Source organism: Ranitomeya variabilis, chromosome 1 (genome assembly GCF_051348905.1).
Source record: "Ranitomeya variabilis isolate aRanVar5 chromosome 1, aRanVar5.hap1, whole genome shotgun sequence".
Classification (NCBI taxonomy): domain Eukaryota; kingdom Metazoa; phylum Chordata; class Amphibia; order Anura; family Dendrobatidae; genus Ranitomeya; species Ranitomeya variabilis.
Genome location: NC_135232.1, coordinates 973,327,840 through 973,347,616, shown reverse-complemented (window position 1 = coordinate 973,347,616; position 19,777 = coordinate 973,327,840). Strand labels below are relative to the sequence as shown.

At 46.0% G+C, this 19,777-nt stretch overlaps 1 protein-coding gene across 1 annotated transcript in view; it reads left to right on the top strand.

Annotated features, from left to right (window-relative positions):
• The window catches only part of PLRG1 (pleiotropic regulator 1), an 80,084-nt gene that overhangs the window by 22,110 nt on the left and 38,197 nt on the right, over positions 1-19,777 (top strand). Inside the window, exons 2-4 of the mRNA XM_077279370.1 lie at positions 7,310-7,416; positions 9,474-9,607; positions 19,113-19,166. Coding sequence (XP_077135485.1) covers positions 7,310-7,416; positions 9,474-9,607; positions 19,113-19,166 — 295 coding nt within the window. The remainder of the gene's footprint in view (positions 1-7,309; positions 7,417-9,473; positions 9,608-19,112; positions 19,167-19,777) is intronic.

Genomic DNA, 19,777 nt, shown 5'->3' with positions numbered 1-19,777 from the left:
GGGGACTACCCAGTATACAGTTGCGGCAAAAAAATCTTTACAAATTAAGCGAAACCACAAAATGATAACATTCAAGTGTTTTATTGTGGATATGTCGGGACTACAGTAGTTTTGAATAACACCATTCAATTTACCATACCAAAAAAGGGGGAAAAATTCCAGTGTAATGAAACTTTTGCAGTGTTAATTGTGTGGTAAAGATGACCTGACAATACGATTTTCAAGGTCAGTGTATTTACAGCAATAGCAAATTTGTTTTATAATTTTAATTTTTTTTTAATTCCATAAATTTATGGCAAAAAATAGTTGTGGTGGTTGAATTTTCTGAAACCTGTAACTTTTTTTCAACTTTACCTTAGTGGAGTTGTGCGAGAGCTTTCTTTTTGCATGGTGGGCTAATGTTTATATTGATGCTATTTTGAGTTGCTTACAATTTTGATCGCTTTTTATTGCACTTTTTAGGGAAGTGTTTTGATTCAAACCCATAATTTTAGCGATTCAACTTTCCCTCTTTTCCATCGATGAGAGACTAGAATAATGAGCCTTACTTGATTAATATAACACTTGGGCTCTATTTAAAGTGACAAATTTACAGGAAATTTACAATTCCAAAATGTACTGGACTACATCACTTACCTTGTGTACACCAGATAACTCTTCATCACTACTCCAGAGGTTGACCAGTGATGGCCACACCGAATGGCAGGACAAGGAACTTTTGTCCCCAATAGAATGTAACAGCTTTTCCATCAGGACCGTGGCGTTGGTAAGCCAAACCACTGACTCCTCAATTTCCCTGACTCTGACCCCACATCACTGGTCACTACTGATCATGTACATAAAGTGCAGCACAGACTCATCTCCTCTAAAATCCGAGATCCTCAGATCAGGAACAGAACAGACACTTATAGGACATTTCAGAACTTTCCCAATTTATTATGACCACATTTACTGTTCATCCCACACTGACCTACTGAACCAATTTATTATATATTTTAGGAGTCAAGGTCAGACCATTTTATACGGACTCCAACTTCGACTCCACCAAAATGGACTCTGACTCCACAGCTTTGGTGTGCATCTTTGACTAGCAATCCATTCATCCACTGCAAGGAGTTTGTATGTTCTCCCTGTGGTTGCATGGGTTTCTAAAATATAGATTATTATTCTTTATAGGGTTGCCCCATAGAGAATGAATGGAGAGGTGGTTTGGTTTCTGACCTGCTGCTTCATTTTGTAACTGATAAAAGTTCCCATTGGGAATAAATATTACCCATTTGCTGATTGGTGTGGTTCCAGGGGTGGGTCCCCATCGATCAGCAAGTTATCTCCTATCCAGTGGATAGGTAATAAGTGGTGATAACCCTTTATTCTGTAAGAGACCCTGCCAACTCTTAGTAAAAACTCCTAGAATAGCAATGCTGGTACTCCTTACCTCCAGAATTGTGCATTGTGCGATTCCTGTGTTATCACTCATAATGAATGAAATGACAACTGGGAGTTGCCATTTTCCAGGCCATGGTGACTTGTATACAATTTTTGGCCTCCATGTGGCATGATACCCTCACACCGTGAATGACTGGGGGAACGTTAATACAAATATAAATGAATTCATACATTTCCATTATTAATAACAATAAGATTTGAGTGACGGCTGTGTGGCGTCTGCAGCAGGGGGGAAAGGCCTGCCTCCTTGTCTGAAGAAAGGTATTTAGGACAAATTACAAAACTGATTATTTCGGCAGTTACAGCACCCAGAGCTAAAAGAGCCACCTTGTCAGAATGCAGCATTCCTGCTGCACAAGGTGGCTCTTTTAGTTAAAAACGCCTGGGGGGGGGGGGTGACAGGCTGACAGGTTCCCTTTAACTTTGAATCATTAGACAGCATGGAAATAAGCACATTTGCAATTGACTTTTCTGTCTTTAATTCTCCTTCAAAGAGATCTTTTATATAGTGTACAGCTTGTTTCCAAAGAGGTGGAACCACAAGAGCCTGGCCAAGTTTGTGCAGTAGCTACCTTCCAGGCTAAAGAGTTAACTCCTAATATACATTCCACATCTCTCCAGCCCATTCATTTCTAGAAAGCAGTGAGCTGCTCAGTTCCATCCTTCTCCCTGTGAGCCCATGACTTTTTATCATCCTTGCAATGCCACAACTCCCGATATCGAGAAGGTCTCCTATTCACCTCTGCTTTGTTCAAAGGTCTTGTTATCTCTGTATGCAATTATCAGAGTAAGTGCTGACAGACCATTAATGTGGGACAGTAGTATAAGCTCAGCAGTCGGATGAAGCTACTGGACCTGAACTGTCCCTTGAGGAGTGCCTGACCCCAAGACCACAGAACTAAAGGAGACTGGGGACAGGTGTTCTGTTCAGGACAACTTGAAAATATCCATTTGAGGCCATGTTCACACTTCGCGGTTTTTACCGCGGATCCGCGGCGATTTTGATGCTGCGGGTCCGCAGCAGTTTCCATAGCGTTTACATTAACATGTAAACCCTATGGAAACCGCAAACCGCAGTGCACATGCTGCGGGAAAAAACGCGCAGAGACACAGCGGTTTACAACCCGCAGCACGTCACTTCTTTGTGCAGAATCGCTGCGATTCTGCACCCATAGGAATGCATTGATCCGCTTACTTCCCACATGGGGCTGTGCCCACGTTGCGGGAAGTAAGCGGATAATGTGCGGTTGCTACCCGGGGTGGAGGAGAGGAGACTCTCCTCCAGGCCCTGGGAAGCATAAATAGTGTAAAAAGAAAAAAAAATTAAAATAAAATATGATGCTATACTCACCTCTCAGCGCTGCACGCGGCCGTCCCCGGTCTCAGTTGCTGTGCGAACAGGACCTGCGGTGACGTCACGGTCACATGACCGTGATGACGCCGCAGTCACATGACCGTGACGTCACGAAGGTCCTTCTCGGCACAGCATCTTTGGAACCGGAGCGCCGGGTGCAGCGCCGAGGAGATGAGGGTGAGTATAAGGCCAATTTTAATTATTTTTAACATTACTATTGATGCTGCATATTGCTGCATATGCAGCATCAATTGTATAGGAGTAATCCCACAGCGGAAACCGCGGAACAAACCGCGATAAATCTGCAGGGATAACCGCAGCGGGTTTGCCCTGCAGATTTATCAAATCCGCTGCGGGAGATCCCGCAGAGGTCACACGCAAAGTGTGCACATAGCCTAAGGGTGAACATTTTGCAAGTGTTGACAAGCATTGTTTTTGTGATAGTTTACAACTTATTTTTCTTGCCACTTTTAAACAGTTGATTGCATTGGGCAAACAGGGCATGTTCACCCTAACTCTAAGCTAATTTGCTATAATTTGTGCCAGAAATTGGTGTAAATTATAATGTAAACTTACCCCTTGTCGTAACAACCAGAATTTCTGGTGTATAGACAAAGATATGCTAACTTTATTAAAGGGCTTGGTCAATTACTAAGACAAACCTTCTAAAATACTGGATTCCCTGATGTAAAATGTAAATAACAGATACCTCTCCCTACAACTGAGCCGTACGAGTGATGTCAGTGCCTGGTCTCCCGGTAATTGTGTGACACTGTTACATATCTAAATTCTGTAACCAGTCAGTGGCCACTATAATAGGCCACAGTTCTTACACTTCCTTCACACAAGCAAACAAGTATGACAACTGTAGCCCATTAGTGGCCACTGATTTACTACAGTGCTCATGTGTAGAGATGGGCAAACCCGAACAGTAAGTTTGGTGTCCGTACCGAACCCCTACTGTTTGGGCATGGACAGCGAACATGGACTTCATCAGGAAGTCCGTGTTAGGCTAAGTGCACACGTTGCAGAATTGCCGCGGATATTTCCGTGGCAATTCCGCAACTCCTGCCGCGGGTATTTCGCATGCAGAATTGGCATGCATATTCCCTCTAAACACTAGCGTTTTGCAAGCGTAAATAGCTTGCAGAATGCTAGCGTTTTCCAAGCGATCTGTAGCATCGCTTGGAGAACTGATTGACAGGTTGGTCACACTTGTCAAACATAGTGTTTAACAAGTGTGACCAACTTTTTACTATAGATGCAGCCTATGCAGCATCAATAGTAAAAAGATAGAACGTTAAAAATAATAATAAAAAAATCATGATATTCTCACCTTCTGGCGTCCCCGGCAGTCTTCCCACTCCTCGCGATGCTTCGGTCCCAATAATGCATTGCGGCAATGACCTCAGATGATGTACGTCATCACAGGTCATTTTCGTAATGCATTATTGGGAGCGGAAGCATCGCGAGGAGCGGGAACGCTGTGAGAATATCATGATTTTTTTATTTTAATTCTTTTTTTTTTTTTTTTAAACAATTATATGGGTCCCAGGGCCGGGAGGAGAGTCTCCTCTCCTCCACCTTGGGTACCAACCGCACATGATCCGCTTACTTCCCACATGGTGGGCATAGCCACATGTGGAAAGTAAGCGGATCAATGCATTCCTATGTGTGTGGAATCCCCGCGATTCCTCACAAAAAATGAACATGCTGCGTTTTTTTCCGGAATGCGATTCCGCCGCGGAAAAAAATGCAACATGTGCACAAAAATTGCGGACTGCGTTCTAAGAATAGGATGCTTAATGTATGCATTTTTTTGGCGGTTTTATCTAGTTTTTATAGCAAAAAAACGCGAAAAATCCTGAATGTGTGCACACTGCATTACTGTTTGGGTTCGGCTGTCTGAACACTGGGTGTTTGTCACGCTGTAATGTGTATGACAGCACGGCAAACACCGCTTCTGATCGGCAGTGAAATCATCCCCACCGGTAAGAGCCGCGATTCCCACAATCTCAAGACAGTGTGAGCGCTCAGCTGTGATCGAAAGTATACTGTTTACTTCCGGTCACTGGTGTCAGCTGATGGGACTATCGCTCCCATCGTCCAACTCCTGCTGCCGCTATTAACACCGAGAGCAGGAGCTGCTGATTGGTGTATTCTTTGGCCGCCTCCAGCACTGTAAATAAAAAAAAAAAAAACTGCGTGTGTTCCCCTGTATTTTTAATAACCAGCCAGGCAAAACTCACAGCTGGGGGATGCAACACTCAACAGCTTCAACAAGGCTGGTTATCAAGAATAGAGGGGTCCTCAAGCTGTATTTTGTAACTATTTAAATAACTTAAATAAACAGTGTGGGGTCCCCCCCATTTTTAACAACCAGCATTGCTAAAGCAGACAGCTGGGGGCTGGTATTCTCAGACAGGTAAGGGGCCATGGATATTGCCCCCCTCCCTCCCAGCCTAAAGATAGCAGCCTGCAGCTGCTCAGAAAAGGCACATCCATTAGGCTACTTTCACACTAGCGTTAACTGCAATCCGTCACAATGCGTCGTTTTGCAGAAAAAACGCATCCTGCAAAAGTGCTTGCAGGATGCGGTTTTTCTCCATTGACTAACATTAGCGACGCATTGCGACGGATTGCCGCACGTCGCAACCGTCGCGCGACGGTTGTGCCGTGTTGTGGCGGACCGTCGGCCGCAAAAAACGTTGCATGTAACGTTTTTTGCTGCCGACGGTCCACTTTTTCCGACCGCGCATGCGCGGCCGGAACTCCGCCCCCACTTCCCCGCACCTCACAATGGGGCAGCGGGTGCGCTGGAAAAATGCATCCGCTGCCCCCGTTGTGCGGCGGAGACAACGCTAGCGTTGGTAACCTCGGCCCGACGCTAGTGTGAAAGTAGCCTTAGATGCGCCAATTCTGGCGCTTTGCCCGGCTCTTCCCACTTGCCCTGTTGTGGTGGCAAGTGGGGTTTATATTTGTGGGGTTGATGTCACCTTTGTATTGTCAGCTGACATCAAGCCCACAGCTTAGTAATGGCGACACCTATCCATTACTATTCCTATAGTTGTATTGTAAATAAAGGCACAGCAAGAATAAAGTCTTTTATTAGAAATAAAACAAAACACACTTTTACTTTATTTAAAAATAACAGTTATAACCACCAAACACCTATTCCACCAAAGCCCCCGTTCTCCTGTAATAAACCCCAAAATAAAAAACAGCCATATCCCTCACCTGTCAGTCGTTCTGTCCCATGCCGTCAGTCTTTCTGTCCCACGCCGTAATCCATGTCTGGGGGAAAACCGTTTTTAACCTTTATGGTGCCAAGATGCGACCGTCCAGGCTGAGAACTACTGGTGAATGAGCTGCTGTGAGTGCATACTCAGTGACCGGCGGTGATGTTATTGAGGTTACCTCCGTTCACCGAGGCTGCATTTTTAAAAATTATTTAAATATTTAAAACATACGGCGTGGGGAACCCTGTATTCTTGATAATCAGCTTTGATCATGACAGCGTGGCAAACACTGGATGTTCTGGCTCCCCATTCAAGTGAATGGTGTCCGGGTACTGTTCTGGTACCCGAACTTTTTATAACTGTTCGGCTGGACCTAAACATCCAGGTGTCCGATCATCTCTTCTCACGTGGCATAACAGACCAGATAACTGGGAGACCTGGCACCAACAGTGATGGATCGATGCTGGTGCTGGAGGTCTCTACTATTTATATTGGATAACAAGTCTCTTCTCTTTTTCTGCAAATTTCTACTTGCTGTTTAAGTTACTGACCACATCTGTCAGCAATGGCTGCTCCCCTGGGCAGGGAGCGCAGTGCCTACAAGCGCTTTTCAATATAGCTTGCCTGTGCTGGTCTCTAAATCGCAGTCTACAGAGGGTTATCCATTTTTTTTGTTTTCCTTTACAAGCTGTAAATAAACTCACAGAAAAACTTCTACCACTATTACAAAAATAGGGTTTCCAGGCATTTGATCTGAAATTGAAGTAGATCACAACTGAAGAGGATTACAAGTTGGGGTATGTGCAGATGATCAGTAAACATTGGGTTGGACGCTGCGTACTTGTGCAGCATCCAGTTGTTACAGCATAATGGATGGGATTTCCAGAAATCCAACGTCCCGCTATACGTCCAGACGGCCGCGCTCACCCGCAGAGACGGACGTGCGGCACATCTTTCCAGACTGCAGCATGCCAATTTCTCTTACGAAGACGCTAGTCTCCTTGAGAGAAATGTTACCCATAGAATGTATTGGACATGGTGAATCTGCATGGTTCAGTGAACACATGCGGAATCACCTGTGTTCAATAGACGGCAGTGATTGGACGCAGTGAACATATGCTGCGTCCAAAGAGCTGCAAACTTCTGGATAGTCTGGAAATACCCTTAGATGCCAGCAACTATTTAGGTGCTGGGATCATCCAGACTCCAGCCTAACATTTGGTCTTATTACATCTTTGATCTACAGTCTATATATTAATTTTCTTTGCAGGACGTGCAGAAACACTCGGTCCACACACTTGTGTTCAGATCTCTGAAAAGGACTCATGACATGTTTGTGGCAGACAATGCCAAGCCGATCCCAATAGATGAAGAAAGGTAAAATGCATGTCTGTCATTCTTTGTGATGGGCTTTAAAGAGTTAGTCATTTTAATTTCAGAAATCATGAAAATAAGAAACTTTGTAATATATCTGATCAGAGAAATTTGCATTTTTCGGCTTCTGATCAACACTCTGCTATTATACACACATATATTCTCCGTGCGCGCAAATAGCTTTGCTACATACCCACTCACATGTCTGCTACACACTTTGTATACACTACACTTTGAGGTTTCTTCCCTCCATGTGACTGATAATATGGCCTGAAAGGTCCTTCAGCTTGTCAGGACCTGCAGCATTTGTGAAGCCTTAGGGTACCGTCTCACAGTGGCACTTTGGTTGCTACGACGTCACGATCCGTGACGCTCCAGCGATATACTTACGATCTCGCTGTGTCTGACACGCTACTGCGATCAGGGACCCCGCTGAGAATCGTACGTCGTAGCAGATCGTTTGAAACTTTCTTTCGTCGTCAAGTGTCCCGCTGTGGCGGCATGATCGCATCGTGTAACAAAGGTGTGCACGATATTGTTTACGATGTAATGGGTGGAGGAGATAAAACCGCGGCTCTCGAGCGCTGTATTCTTTTCTCTCTGGAGCACGTGCTTGAACCAGAACTCCTAAATTCCCTGGACTTTAAACTACAGACTTTAACCGCAAGAGGTATGTACAACGCTACAGCGTAGCAGATAGTGCCCTTCAACGAGGATGTTACCTCCTGTTTACCGCTGGAGCACAATCAGCACATTACAGGTGTAGTTAGCTAGCAGCACAACACGCCCCTCATGAACAACGTCACGCATAGATTATGCAAAATGTGCTCTGAATTGTGAGAGCACCTCCTGTGTGACATGCCCGTACGACTGTCCCGTACGACTTCTACATCGCAAATACGTCATGAAATTATCGCTCCAGCGCCGTGCATTGCGAAGTGTGACCGCAGTCTACGACGCTGGAGCGATAATGGAGCGACGCTGGAGCGTCACGGATCGTGCCGTCGTAGCGACCAAAGTGACACTGAGACGGTACCCTTAGGGATATTCGGATCCTGGTAGTCTCTCTCCTGCCTTTCACAGATCACACTTCTCAGTGTTGACCTGGAGGATAAAGCGCTATATCTCTACATAGTTCTCTTAAGTGATTAGGAAGAACACTGTGTCAGTGTTATCCTCGATCTTATGATGCTGCTTCTGAGCTAAAAGATGCATGCTTTGTAGCAGGATTTTTCTTGCTAAATATTTTTTTGGACTATCAAACACACTATGCTAAATGATTGTTAAAATTCCCCCCTAAGAATGCCCATCCAGGCTCTCATTGGCTCTATCCTGCCGTAGTTCCACTTCTTCTGGTCAAGCATCCATAGTGGAGTATCTCTTAGCTATCCTTTATCATCTGCTGCTCTGCTGTGGGAAAGAGCAGTAGAAGATGTTATGTGGATGCCTATCAAAACTGAATAAATGTTCCTATGAGATTGCAATATTTTCCCTTACACTTACCTCCATTGCAAACCCTATAGGTCAGTACCAATGTGATACTATTCCCAGGAATGACCTTTCTTTCTCTTTCTCCCTCTCCATTCCTTTCCTATGCTACCTGCCTCTTTCTTCCATACATTTGGATGTGAAACCATATGGTCAATGGGATTTCTCTATAACATCTAATACTATTAAAATTCTAGACAGGATCTACCCCAAAGATTGCAATCTCATAGGAACATTTTTTCAGTTTTGATAGGCGTCCACAATGCATCTTCCACTGCGCTTTCTCATTTCTTGCTTGCTGAAGTGATGTATAGGACCATGCTCCAATTTTGTTGTTTTGTTGTAGATTTTATTTTATATTTTTATTTTACATTGCTTTATTTGTATTGTATGTACAACACCTACCGCTTTACGTACCATTGTTTAATTTGTTATCCAGCGGTGTGGTGAATAGAAGATACTAAATACATTTATCCCTGTATACAATCGCCTGAGTGTGGCTGTTTTTGTTTTATAGTACTAACAGGATGGCTTAAGATAATTCTATATACTTGCACTTCTTTCTATTTTAGCCATAAGTTGAAGATGGCGGTAAAATTACGCACAGAATATGGACCTGTGTTACACCTGCCCACTCTGAAAGAAAATCGTGAAAAGGGACACGGTGTCCTGGGGGATCCATATGAACATTATCCAAGTATTCAAGGTTTGTACCACCCCATTTGTGATTGTTGAGCTGAAAGTGTGGATTCTTGGTTTTGTGTAAAAATTGCATGTACCGTATTTTTCGGAATATAAGCCGCACCTTTACCCCCCACATTTGGGGGGGGGAATGGGGGTGCGAATTATAATGCGGATATACTTTACTGGTACCGTTGCTGCTGGCCGCACGCTGAGATGAGGGGGGGGACTCTGCCAGCGTTTTGTGAAAGGCCAGAGCCCCCGCAGTTGCATGGTTTCCTGTGCAGTGGACTCTGGTAAAATGGCCGCTAGGGGCGGCAAATGTGCAGATGGAGATCTTGGCACCAAGATCTTGGGATATGAGATCTCAGCGCTTTTAAATTTTTTTTTTTTTTTTTTAAAGTCCTTTTTCGAGACCTGTAGCACCTCCATTTTTCGTGATTCGAGGCTGGGAGAGGGCTTATTTTTGCATGCCGAGCTGACGTTTTTATTGTTACCATTTTAGTGTACGGCCGATCGGGTGATTCTGAACGCAGCGATACCAATTATGTGTATATTTGACTTTATTATCATTATTATTATTATTAGAAGGGGAGATTAGAACTTTTATATATATTTTTTTTTAATCCCTTTATGACCTTGGGATTTTCAGTTTTCCCTTGTTCATTTTTCACTCCTTCCCAGAGCCATAACTTTTTTTTATTTTTCTGTCAATATGGCCATACGAGGGCTTATTTTGTGCTGGACGAGTTGTACTTTTGAACGACATCATTGGTTTTACCATGACGTGTACTAGAAAATGGGGAAAAAAATTCCAAGTGCGGTGAAACTGCAAAAAAAGTGCAATCCCACACTTTTTTTTTGTTTTGGCTTTTTTGCTAGGTTCACGAAATGCTAAAACTGACCTGCCATTATGATTCTCCAGGTCATTACAAGTTCATAGACACATGTCTAGGTTCTTTTTTTATCTAAGTGGTGAAAAAAAATTCAATTTCCGATAGCCGTAGCGTCTCCATTTTTCGTGATCTGGGGTCAGGTGAGGGCTTATTTTTTGCGTGCCGAGCTGGCGTGTTTACTGATACCCTTTTGGTGCAGATACGTTCTTTTGATCGCCCGTTATTGCATTTTAATGTCTCAGCGACCAAAAAAACATAATTTCCAGGACGTCATCCTGACAGCACCCTGGAGGACGTCCTCCTCCCCTTGTTGGGACAGGAAACACACGAGTTTAAAAGGTCATGTCCCACCCCTAATCCTCAGTGTTTTTCCTGTCCCTGCAAGGAAAGGACGCACGAGTGAAAAGCTGCAAGCTTACCAGAGCTCAGGGGGATCGTGCGGCTTGCCAATATCCTTCCCCCTGTCAAGAGGCTCAGGGCAGACACCCTCCGGTGGGGGGTCCTTCTGCTCCAAAGACCAGAAGTGGACGAGACTCCTGGTGGCAGCCGCTCCTCCCGGTGGGAGGCTCTCGGCTGCGGACGCCATCCACGCTGTATGGAGCAGCGTGGTATCCAGATCGGCGTCCCTAGGCGGAAGTGACCAGGACGGCGTCACTTCCGGTTTTCGGCATCCATTACCGCCACTTCCGGTAACGCGGCACTGAAGGGGGAAAGCGTGCGTTCCACTGTGGAACGCATATCGGCTGAAGCGCTCCTGTTCCGACGCTTCAAGCTGCGGGGACCTGCTTCAGTCAGCGCTCCTGTTCCGACGCCTCGGCGCTCCTGTTCCGACGCCTCAGCGCTCCTGTTCCGACGCCTCAGCGCTCCTGTTCCGACGCCTCAGCGCTCCTGTTCGATGCCTCAGCGCTCCGGATCCGACACCTCAGCGCTCCTGTTCCGTCGCTACAAGCTGCGGGGACCTGCTTCACTCATCATGGATGCAAGTATGCCGGTCGAGGAGGTGGTAAGTGCGCATAGCGCAGACCCCTATCCGCACCTAGAAGCAGGCTTACCCCAGCGCTTATCCCTATCTTATGTCATTTAAGGATAAGGGAACCCCTGCTGGCCCCTCTGGTTCCTCTGGTCAGGCTAGGAGATCCGGCAAGGCCTCGGGAAAATCTGCTAGATGCCCTATCTGTAATGCGAAGCTCCTGGATTCCCACGGAAAGACTTTGTGTGCGTCTAAGGTCGTGAGGGACGAACAGCCGACATTACTGTCCAAGATGAGATCCCTTATACGTGAGGAGGTACAGGCTTCGTTATCCAATATGGTGCAGAAGCCCAGTCTTATTCCCAGCCGCAAGAGGGCCAGACAGGAACGAGAATCAGAGTTTACTTCTGAGGACAAGTCTAATTCAGAGGACTTCGTCTCAGAGGAAGAGGGCGAGCTTCCGTCAGGAAGCCAAGACCACCAAAGAAAATATCTCTTCCAGGCAGAAGAGACAAATGATCTGGTGCAGGCAGTACGGTGCACCATGCAGATAGAAGAGACTCCTAAACCACAGTCCAGGCAGGACCTGATGTTTGGGGGACTTATGTCACGTCAGCAGACTGTATTCCCCGTTAGCGAGCACATTAAAGCCATGATAATGGAGGAGTGGAAGGAAGCGGAACGCCGGCTGGTGTTATCCAAGGAGTTCAAAGCTTGTCTACCATTTGAACCTGAGGACGTAAAACTGTGGGAAGAAATCCCTAAGGTTGACGTTCCAGTGGCGAAGGTGGCTAAAAAGACTGCCATACCTTTCGAGGACTCTTCAAGCCTGCGCGATCCCATGGATAGAAAGTCTGACATCCTTTTGAAAAGAGCCTGGGAATCTTCCGCGGCTCTGATTAAAACCAACATAGCGGCTACCTCGGTCGCTCGCTCTATGTATCTTTGGATGGGTCAATTGGAAGAACACCTGTCCAATAAGACCCCGAGATCTGAAATTTTAAAATCCATCCCTATTATGAGGTCCGCCACGGCCTTTCTGTCCGATATGACTGCTGAATCAGTCAGATTCTCGGCTAGGAGTGGTTCGCTATCGAACGCGGCTAGGAGGGCAGTCTGGTTAAGATCCTGGTCTGGGGATAGTGCTTCCAAATCTAAGCTATGCTCAATCCCCTTCTCCGGAGCTCGAGTATTCGGGCCTCCTCTGGATACTATCCTAGAGTCAGCTTCGGATAAAAAGAAGGGGTTTCCGGAGGACAAAACTAGGAAACCTCAGTCCTTTCGGAGGGGATTCCCCTTCCGAAGACAGACTGACTCTAGAGGAGGTAGATCCCATAGAGGATCTTATAGAGGCTCCCGTAACCAGGGCAATAGAAACAGAAGTTTCTTTTTCAGTCCCTCCTCAAAATCTAAACCGCAATGACGCCACACTTATAGGGGGGAGGCTCCGTCACTTTGCACACAAATGGGCCCGAATCACTCAAAACAATTGGGTTCTTCGGACTGTCAGAGGGCTACCGTATCGAATTTTACTCTCCTCCGCCAGACAGATTTATTGCACCTACGGTCATAACGCGAGACTCCCCAATGATGTTAGACCTAAAGGACATGCTGTCCTCAGAGGTCATAGTGCCAGTACCACCTCGGGAAGTAAGCCAGGGTCATTATTCCTCCCTTTTCTCCATCGCAAACATCCGGGGAATCTCGCACTATAATAAATCTGAAGCCTCTGAATGCCTGGGTGAGGTACAAGAGGTTCCGTATGGAGTCTATCCGGTCGGCGATCCTTCTCATAGATCGGAATGCCGTGATGTGCACTCTTGACCTGAAGAGTGCCTACTATCAGGTCCCAGTCCACCCCTCGTCTCAGAAGCTTCTGAGGTTTGCGGTAGTTCTGCCGTCCGGGACCTGTCACTACCAGTTCCAGTGCCTTCCGTTCGGGCTTGCCTCAGCACCCCGTATCTTTACAAAGCTGGTGTCCGAGATCGTCGCTTTCATAAGTCAAGGGATCATAATAGTCCCATATCTCGACGACTTCCTCCTGGTAGCAAGAACGCCAGAGATTCTATCAGATCACAGGAACCAAACCATTTCGGTGATGGAAGAATTAGGATGGGTCATAAATTGGAAGAAATCCGACCTAACCCCAGAACACAGAAAAACATTTCTGGGAGTGTATCTGGACTCGACAAACAGAATATCTCTCCTCCCTGAGCCCAAGCTGGAAGCAATACAGTCCCAGATCCGGATCCTGTTAAGGCAAGGAGGGTCAATGAGAGTGGCCATGAGAGTCCTCGGCCTAATGACTGCCTGTATTCCGTGCGTAAGATGGGCTCAATTCCATTCCAGGCCGCTGCAGAAACTAATCCTGTCCAAATGGGACAGATGTCTAGCTTCTCTGGACAGAACTTTGAGACTAACTCCTCTGGTAAGAGAGTCTCTCCTTTGGTGGACAGAACCAGAAAACCTAAGGAAAGGGGTATTATGGTCTGCCGAGCCCCACGTAGTAGTCACTACAGATGCCTGGGGCTGGGGAGCTCACTTAGAAAACAGGTTCCTTCAAGGAAGATGGCCGGAGGAAGTCACCCAGAGCTCCTCCAACTTCAAAGAACTGTACGCTGTTTGGGAAGCTTTGAAGAGGAACCGACACATCCTGGAAAATCGCCATGTCAGGATAATGTCCGACAATGTGACAACAGTCTCTTTCCTGAAACATCAGGGAGGCGCAAGACACCATCTGCTTCAGAAACTGGCGGATCGGATATTTCGGTGGGCAGAAAGATCGGTTCTTTCCATCTCAGCGATTCACCTGGAAGGGTCCCAAAACATCATAGCAGATTACCTCAGCAGGAGAAGGGTGTTGCCAACAGAATGGGAACTCAACCAGGACATCTTCCAGGAGTTGTCTTCGCTGGGGGACTCCTTGCATAGACCTATTTGCAACCAGGAAAAATTCGAAGGTCTCAAAATTCTTCTCACTGAACCCTCGAGATCTTCCGGAAGGGATAGACGCTCTGAGCCAGGTCTGGACGGAACCTCTCTCATATGCTTTTCCTCCTCTGGCATTAATCCCAGCTGTTCTCAGGAAGATCAAACAGGATCAAGCCCGGGTCATATTGGTCGTCCCATACTGGCCAAGAAGGAGCTGGTTCTCCCTTCTACTACAGCTGGCAATAGCAGATCCACTAGAGCTTCCTCTCAGACCGGATGCCATCCACCAAGGCCCGGTTCTTCACCCAAACCCAGAGAAACTCCGTCTCTCAGCATGGATCCTGAGCGGCTCATTCTGAAAGCAAAGGGCCTATCAAGTCGAGTGATAACAACTATCAAGTCCAGTAGAAAGCCTGTTACTTCAGCAATCTACCTTAAAATCTGGAGGCGATTCTGTCTGGAAGGTGGCAGGTCTGAGGTTACGGCAGGCACTCCTGACTTACCCAGAATCCTAGATTTCCTTCAGGCTGGGTTTGACAAAGGTCTCAAACCTAGCACCTTGAAGGTGCAGATTTTGGCACTTAGCTCCTTCCTAGACTATCCCCTAGCATCTCACCCGTGGATAGATAAATTCATCAGAGCCACACAGAGGTTGCGCCCTACTATTAGGCATTTATCGCCCTCTTGGGACCTTAATCTGGTCCTTAGGTTCCTCTGTAAGGACCTTTACGCTTCTTCCATTGATATGCCCATTTCGGTACTCACTCGCAAAACGGCATTTCTAGTGGCAATCACCACGGCTAAAAGGGTTGGGGAAATTCAGGCCCTGTGTACTAGGGACCCGTACCTCCAGGTTAGAGACGATTGCCTAATTCTTAAACTGGACCCCTCCTTTATCCCAAAAGTAGGAACAATTAAAAATAGAAACCAAGAAGTCGTCTTGCCATCATTCTGCGATAACCCCACTAATGCTAAAGAAAGGGAATTACATTCTCTGGATGTCAGGCAGGCGGTTCTAGACTACCTGGCAGCTACCAGCTCTTGGCGTACTGATCCGAATTTATTTATTCTATATGGGGGAAAAAATAAGGGTAAGAAGGCCTCTAAGGCCTCTATCGCTCGGTGGATCACGTCCGTGATCTCAGAGGCCTACCAGTCTCAAGGGGTCCCTTCCCCAGAGGGTCTCCACGTACATTCTACCCGTGGGATAGCTACTTCTTGGGCAGAGAGGGCAGGGGCCTCTTTAGAACAAATTTGTAAGGCCGCGACTTGGGCTAGTGCCAACACTTTTTGTAAACATTATAAACTTGATGTTTTGTCTGGTCAACATACTGCGTTTGGGAGAAAGGTTCTCCAAGCGGTAATCCCACCCTGAGGAGGTGCTTTGGTACTCTCCAGGGTGCTGTCAGGATGACGTCCTGGAAAATAGGTATTAAGCTTACCGTTAATGATGTTTCCAGGAGTCCATCCTGACAGCACTAGTAGTTCCCTCCCTTCAATATTTATATCATGTTTGTGTAAATCTGGCATGTATGTAACATGTTTCTAACATATGATGTAATATGTCGGGATTCAATGTATTATGTTTGAAGTCTTCATTAAACTTCTTTTCTGCATATCCTTGTAGTTGTTCTTGTTACAACACTGAGGATTAGGTGTGGGACATGACCTTTTAAACTCGTGTGTTTCCTGTCCCAACAAGGGGAGGAGGACGTCCTCCAGGGTGCTGTCAGGATGGACTCCTGGAAACATCATTAACGGTAAGCTTAATACCTATTTTTGGCGTTTCAAATTTTTATCTCGCTACGCCGTTTAGCGATCAGGTTTATCGTTTTTTTTTTTTCATTGATGGGACGATTCTGAACGCGGCGATACCAAATATGTGTATATTTGATTTTATTGTTTTATTTTGAATGGGGAGAAAGGGGGGTGATTTAAACTTTTTATATTTTTTTATTTTTCATATTTTTTTTTAAACATTTTTTTACTTTTTCTTTTGCCATGCTTCAATAGCCTCCATGGGAGGCTAGAAGCTGGCACAACTGGATCGGCTCAGCTACATAGGAGCGATCATCAGATCGCTCCTATGCAGCTGAATTACAGGCTTGCTATGAACGCCGACCACAGGGTGGCGCTCACAGCAAAACCGGCATCAGTAACCCTAGAGGTCTCAAAGACCTCTATGGTTACTATCCTGACGCAACGCTGACCCCCGATCATGTGACGGGTGTCGGCGATGTGGGCATTTCCGGCCTCGTGGCCGGAAGCGATAGTTAAATGCCGCTGTGAACGTTTGACAGCGGCATTTAACTAGTTAATAGTGGCGGGTAGGTCACCATTCCACTCGCTGCTATTGCACGCACATGTCAGCTGTTCAAAACAGCTGACATGTTGCGGCTTTGATGTGGGCTCACCGCCGGAGCCCACATCAAAGCAGGGGATCAGACCTCGGACGTACTATCCCGTCCGAGGTCAGAAAGGGGTTAATAGTTTAAAAAAAAAATTTTTTTTAAATTACTTTTGGCATGCTTCAATAGTAGTCTGGGAGACTAGAAGCTGCAGTACTTTGATCGCCTTTGCCACCCACCGATTGCCTGTGTATAGCAGAAATGTTCACTTGCTTTGAGCGCTGACCACGGGGCGCTCATAGCGATCTGGCAATGATAACCACAGAGGTCTGCTGCAGAACTCTGGTTGTCATGCCAACCCATCGGTGACCCGCGATCATGTGACTGGGTCACCGATGGGCAGAGCCAGTGACACGCTTCCTGTAAGCGTGAGTTAAATGCCACTGTCTTGTAGGCGATGCCCCAGATTCCGCCCCGCAGTGTGTTATGAATCTGGTGCCTGCGCAGTGGAGTGGGTCACCATGCTCCATTGAAGATAGTGCCGAAGTCTCGCGAGGCGCTTGAGTCAGGGAGAAATCATACCTCCCAGATTCAATAGAGGTATGGCGCCAAATTTCTAAAAGTGATTACCGTATATACTCGAGTATAAGCCGAGATTTCAGCCCGTTTTTTTAGGCTGAAATTGCCCCTCTTGGCTTATACTCGAATTATTCCCAGGGGTCGGCAGGGAAGGGGGAGCAGCAGCTGTCAAATAATACTCACCTGCTCCTGGCGCGGTCCCTGCATGTCCCTGGTTCTCCGGGCACTGACAGCTTCTTCCTGTATTGAGCGGTCACATGGTACCGCTCATTACAGTAATGAATATAGACTCCCATAGGGGTGGAGCCGCATATTCATTACTGTAATGAGCGGTACCATGTGATCGCTCAATACAGGAAGAAGCTGTCAGTGCCTGGAGAACCAGGGACCCGCAAGGACAGCGCCAGGAGCAGGTGAGTATAACGGGGGCATATTCACCTGTCCCGCATTCCGCCCTCGGCGCCGCTCTGTCTTCTGCGCCCTCTGCAGTGATGCTCAGGTCAGAGGGCGCAATGACGCGATTAGTGTGCGCGCCGCCCTCTGCCTGAACAGTCAGTGCAGAGGACGCGGAAGACACAGCGGCGCTCAGCGGTGGAACGGGAAAGGTGAGTATAGCAAGTGCCGGGGGCTTGAGCGACGAGAGGTGAGTATGTGTTTTTTTTTTTTTTTTTTTATCACAGCAATAGCATATGGGGCAAATATTTCTATGGACCATCATATGGGGCCATGTGCAGCATTATATGGGGGCAAATATCATCTTATGGGGACATGTCCAGCGTTCTATGGGGCAAATATTTCTATGGAGCATCTTATGGGGCCATGTGCAGCATTATATGGGTCAAATATTTCTATGGAGCATCTTATGGGGCCATAATCAGCATTTTTGGAGCATTATATGGGGCAAATGTCTGTATGGAGCATCTTATGGGGCCATAATCGGCATTTGTGCAGCATTGTATGGGGGCAAATGTCTCTATGGAGCATCTTATGGGGTCATAATCAACGTTTGTGCAGCATTATATGGGGCAAGTATCTCTATGGAGCATCTTATGGGGCCATGTACAGCGTTATATGGGGCAAATATCTCTATGGGGCCATAATCCGCATTTGTGCAGCATTATATGGGGCAAATGTGTCTATGGAGCATCTTATGGGGCCATCATAAACTGTATGGAGCATCTTATGGGGCTCCTGATTCAATATGGATATTCAAAAACACTTAACCTACTGATGTCTCAATTTTACTTTTATTGGTATCTATTTTTATTTTTGACATTTATCAGTAGCTGCTGTAATTTCCCACCTTAGGCTTATATTCGAGTCATTAAGTTTTCCCAGTTTTTTGTGGCAAAATTAGGGGGGTCGGCTTATACTCGAGTATATACGGTAATTCAGCATTCCTAGGGATGCTAAACATAAGAGCCACCTTCACAGAATGCAGCCTTAGTGCTGCTGAAGGTGGCTTTTACTTAAAAACGCCCTGGGGGGGTGACAGGTTCCCTTTAACTCTGCCATAAACTACACAGTAGCTGCAGAGCTCAAGGCTAAGAGCCGTTCCGTTTATCATTGCATCTCACAGCAAAAAGAATGTTCTTCTGACCATCCTTCTGTGACTGCTCTTGCTTATGATTGGTCAACGTCATGCATGGGACAAGATACATGCCCCCAGAGAAGTGTCCGGTAACGCCATCTTGGACTTCACATAAATTGCAACCTAAACTTTAAAGGCTAATATGTCCACAACAGAGAAGAGAAATAAGAAATTAAAAACGATGCTTTTTTTTTTTTTTTTTTTTTTTCATATAGGTCTTGAATCTGAATACTTTGTAACTGGAACGCACCCATACCCTTCAGGACCAGGTACAGTATATGAAACATTTGTTATTTGAAGTGTTGTCGAACAACCCTATTCTATGAGCCAGGACCAAAGACCTGTTATGTAAAAGTGGGTTGATCCTGCCTGAATTCATCCTGATCATTTACAATAGGCATAGTTGCACAGATCATTACAAGGGAGCTCTGAAAACTAGATGTTTTCTTTTAACCACCTCAGCGTTTAAAAGAAATACATACGTGGCTGCAGTTACGTGGCTGGGCTCATATACATTGTGGCTCTGGCAGCTTGGATCTAATATCAGATTCCATTTAACCTAGTAAGGACCCCAGACATTTTTTTTTTTCTTTTTTATGATTTCAACTTTTCATCCTCCCCTTTCATGAGCCGTGATGCTTATTTTTGTACCGCCGTAGCTTTGAGAGGATCTGCTTTTCACTGGGATGAGTTGTCGTTTTGAGTAACACAATTTTGCTATGCAATGTACGTATAAAACAGGAAAATATCCAAATGTGGTGAAATGGTCAAGAAACTAAAAGCGTAGTTCTGTAATAGTCTTTGGGTTTTGTTTTTACAGCACTAATTGTGTGGTTAAAGTGACCTGGCAACATGTTTCTCCATGCCAGTACAATTACAA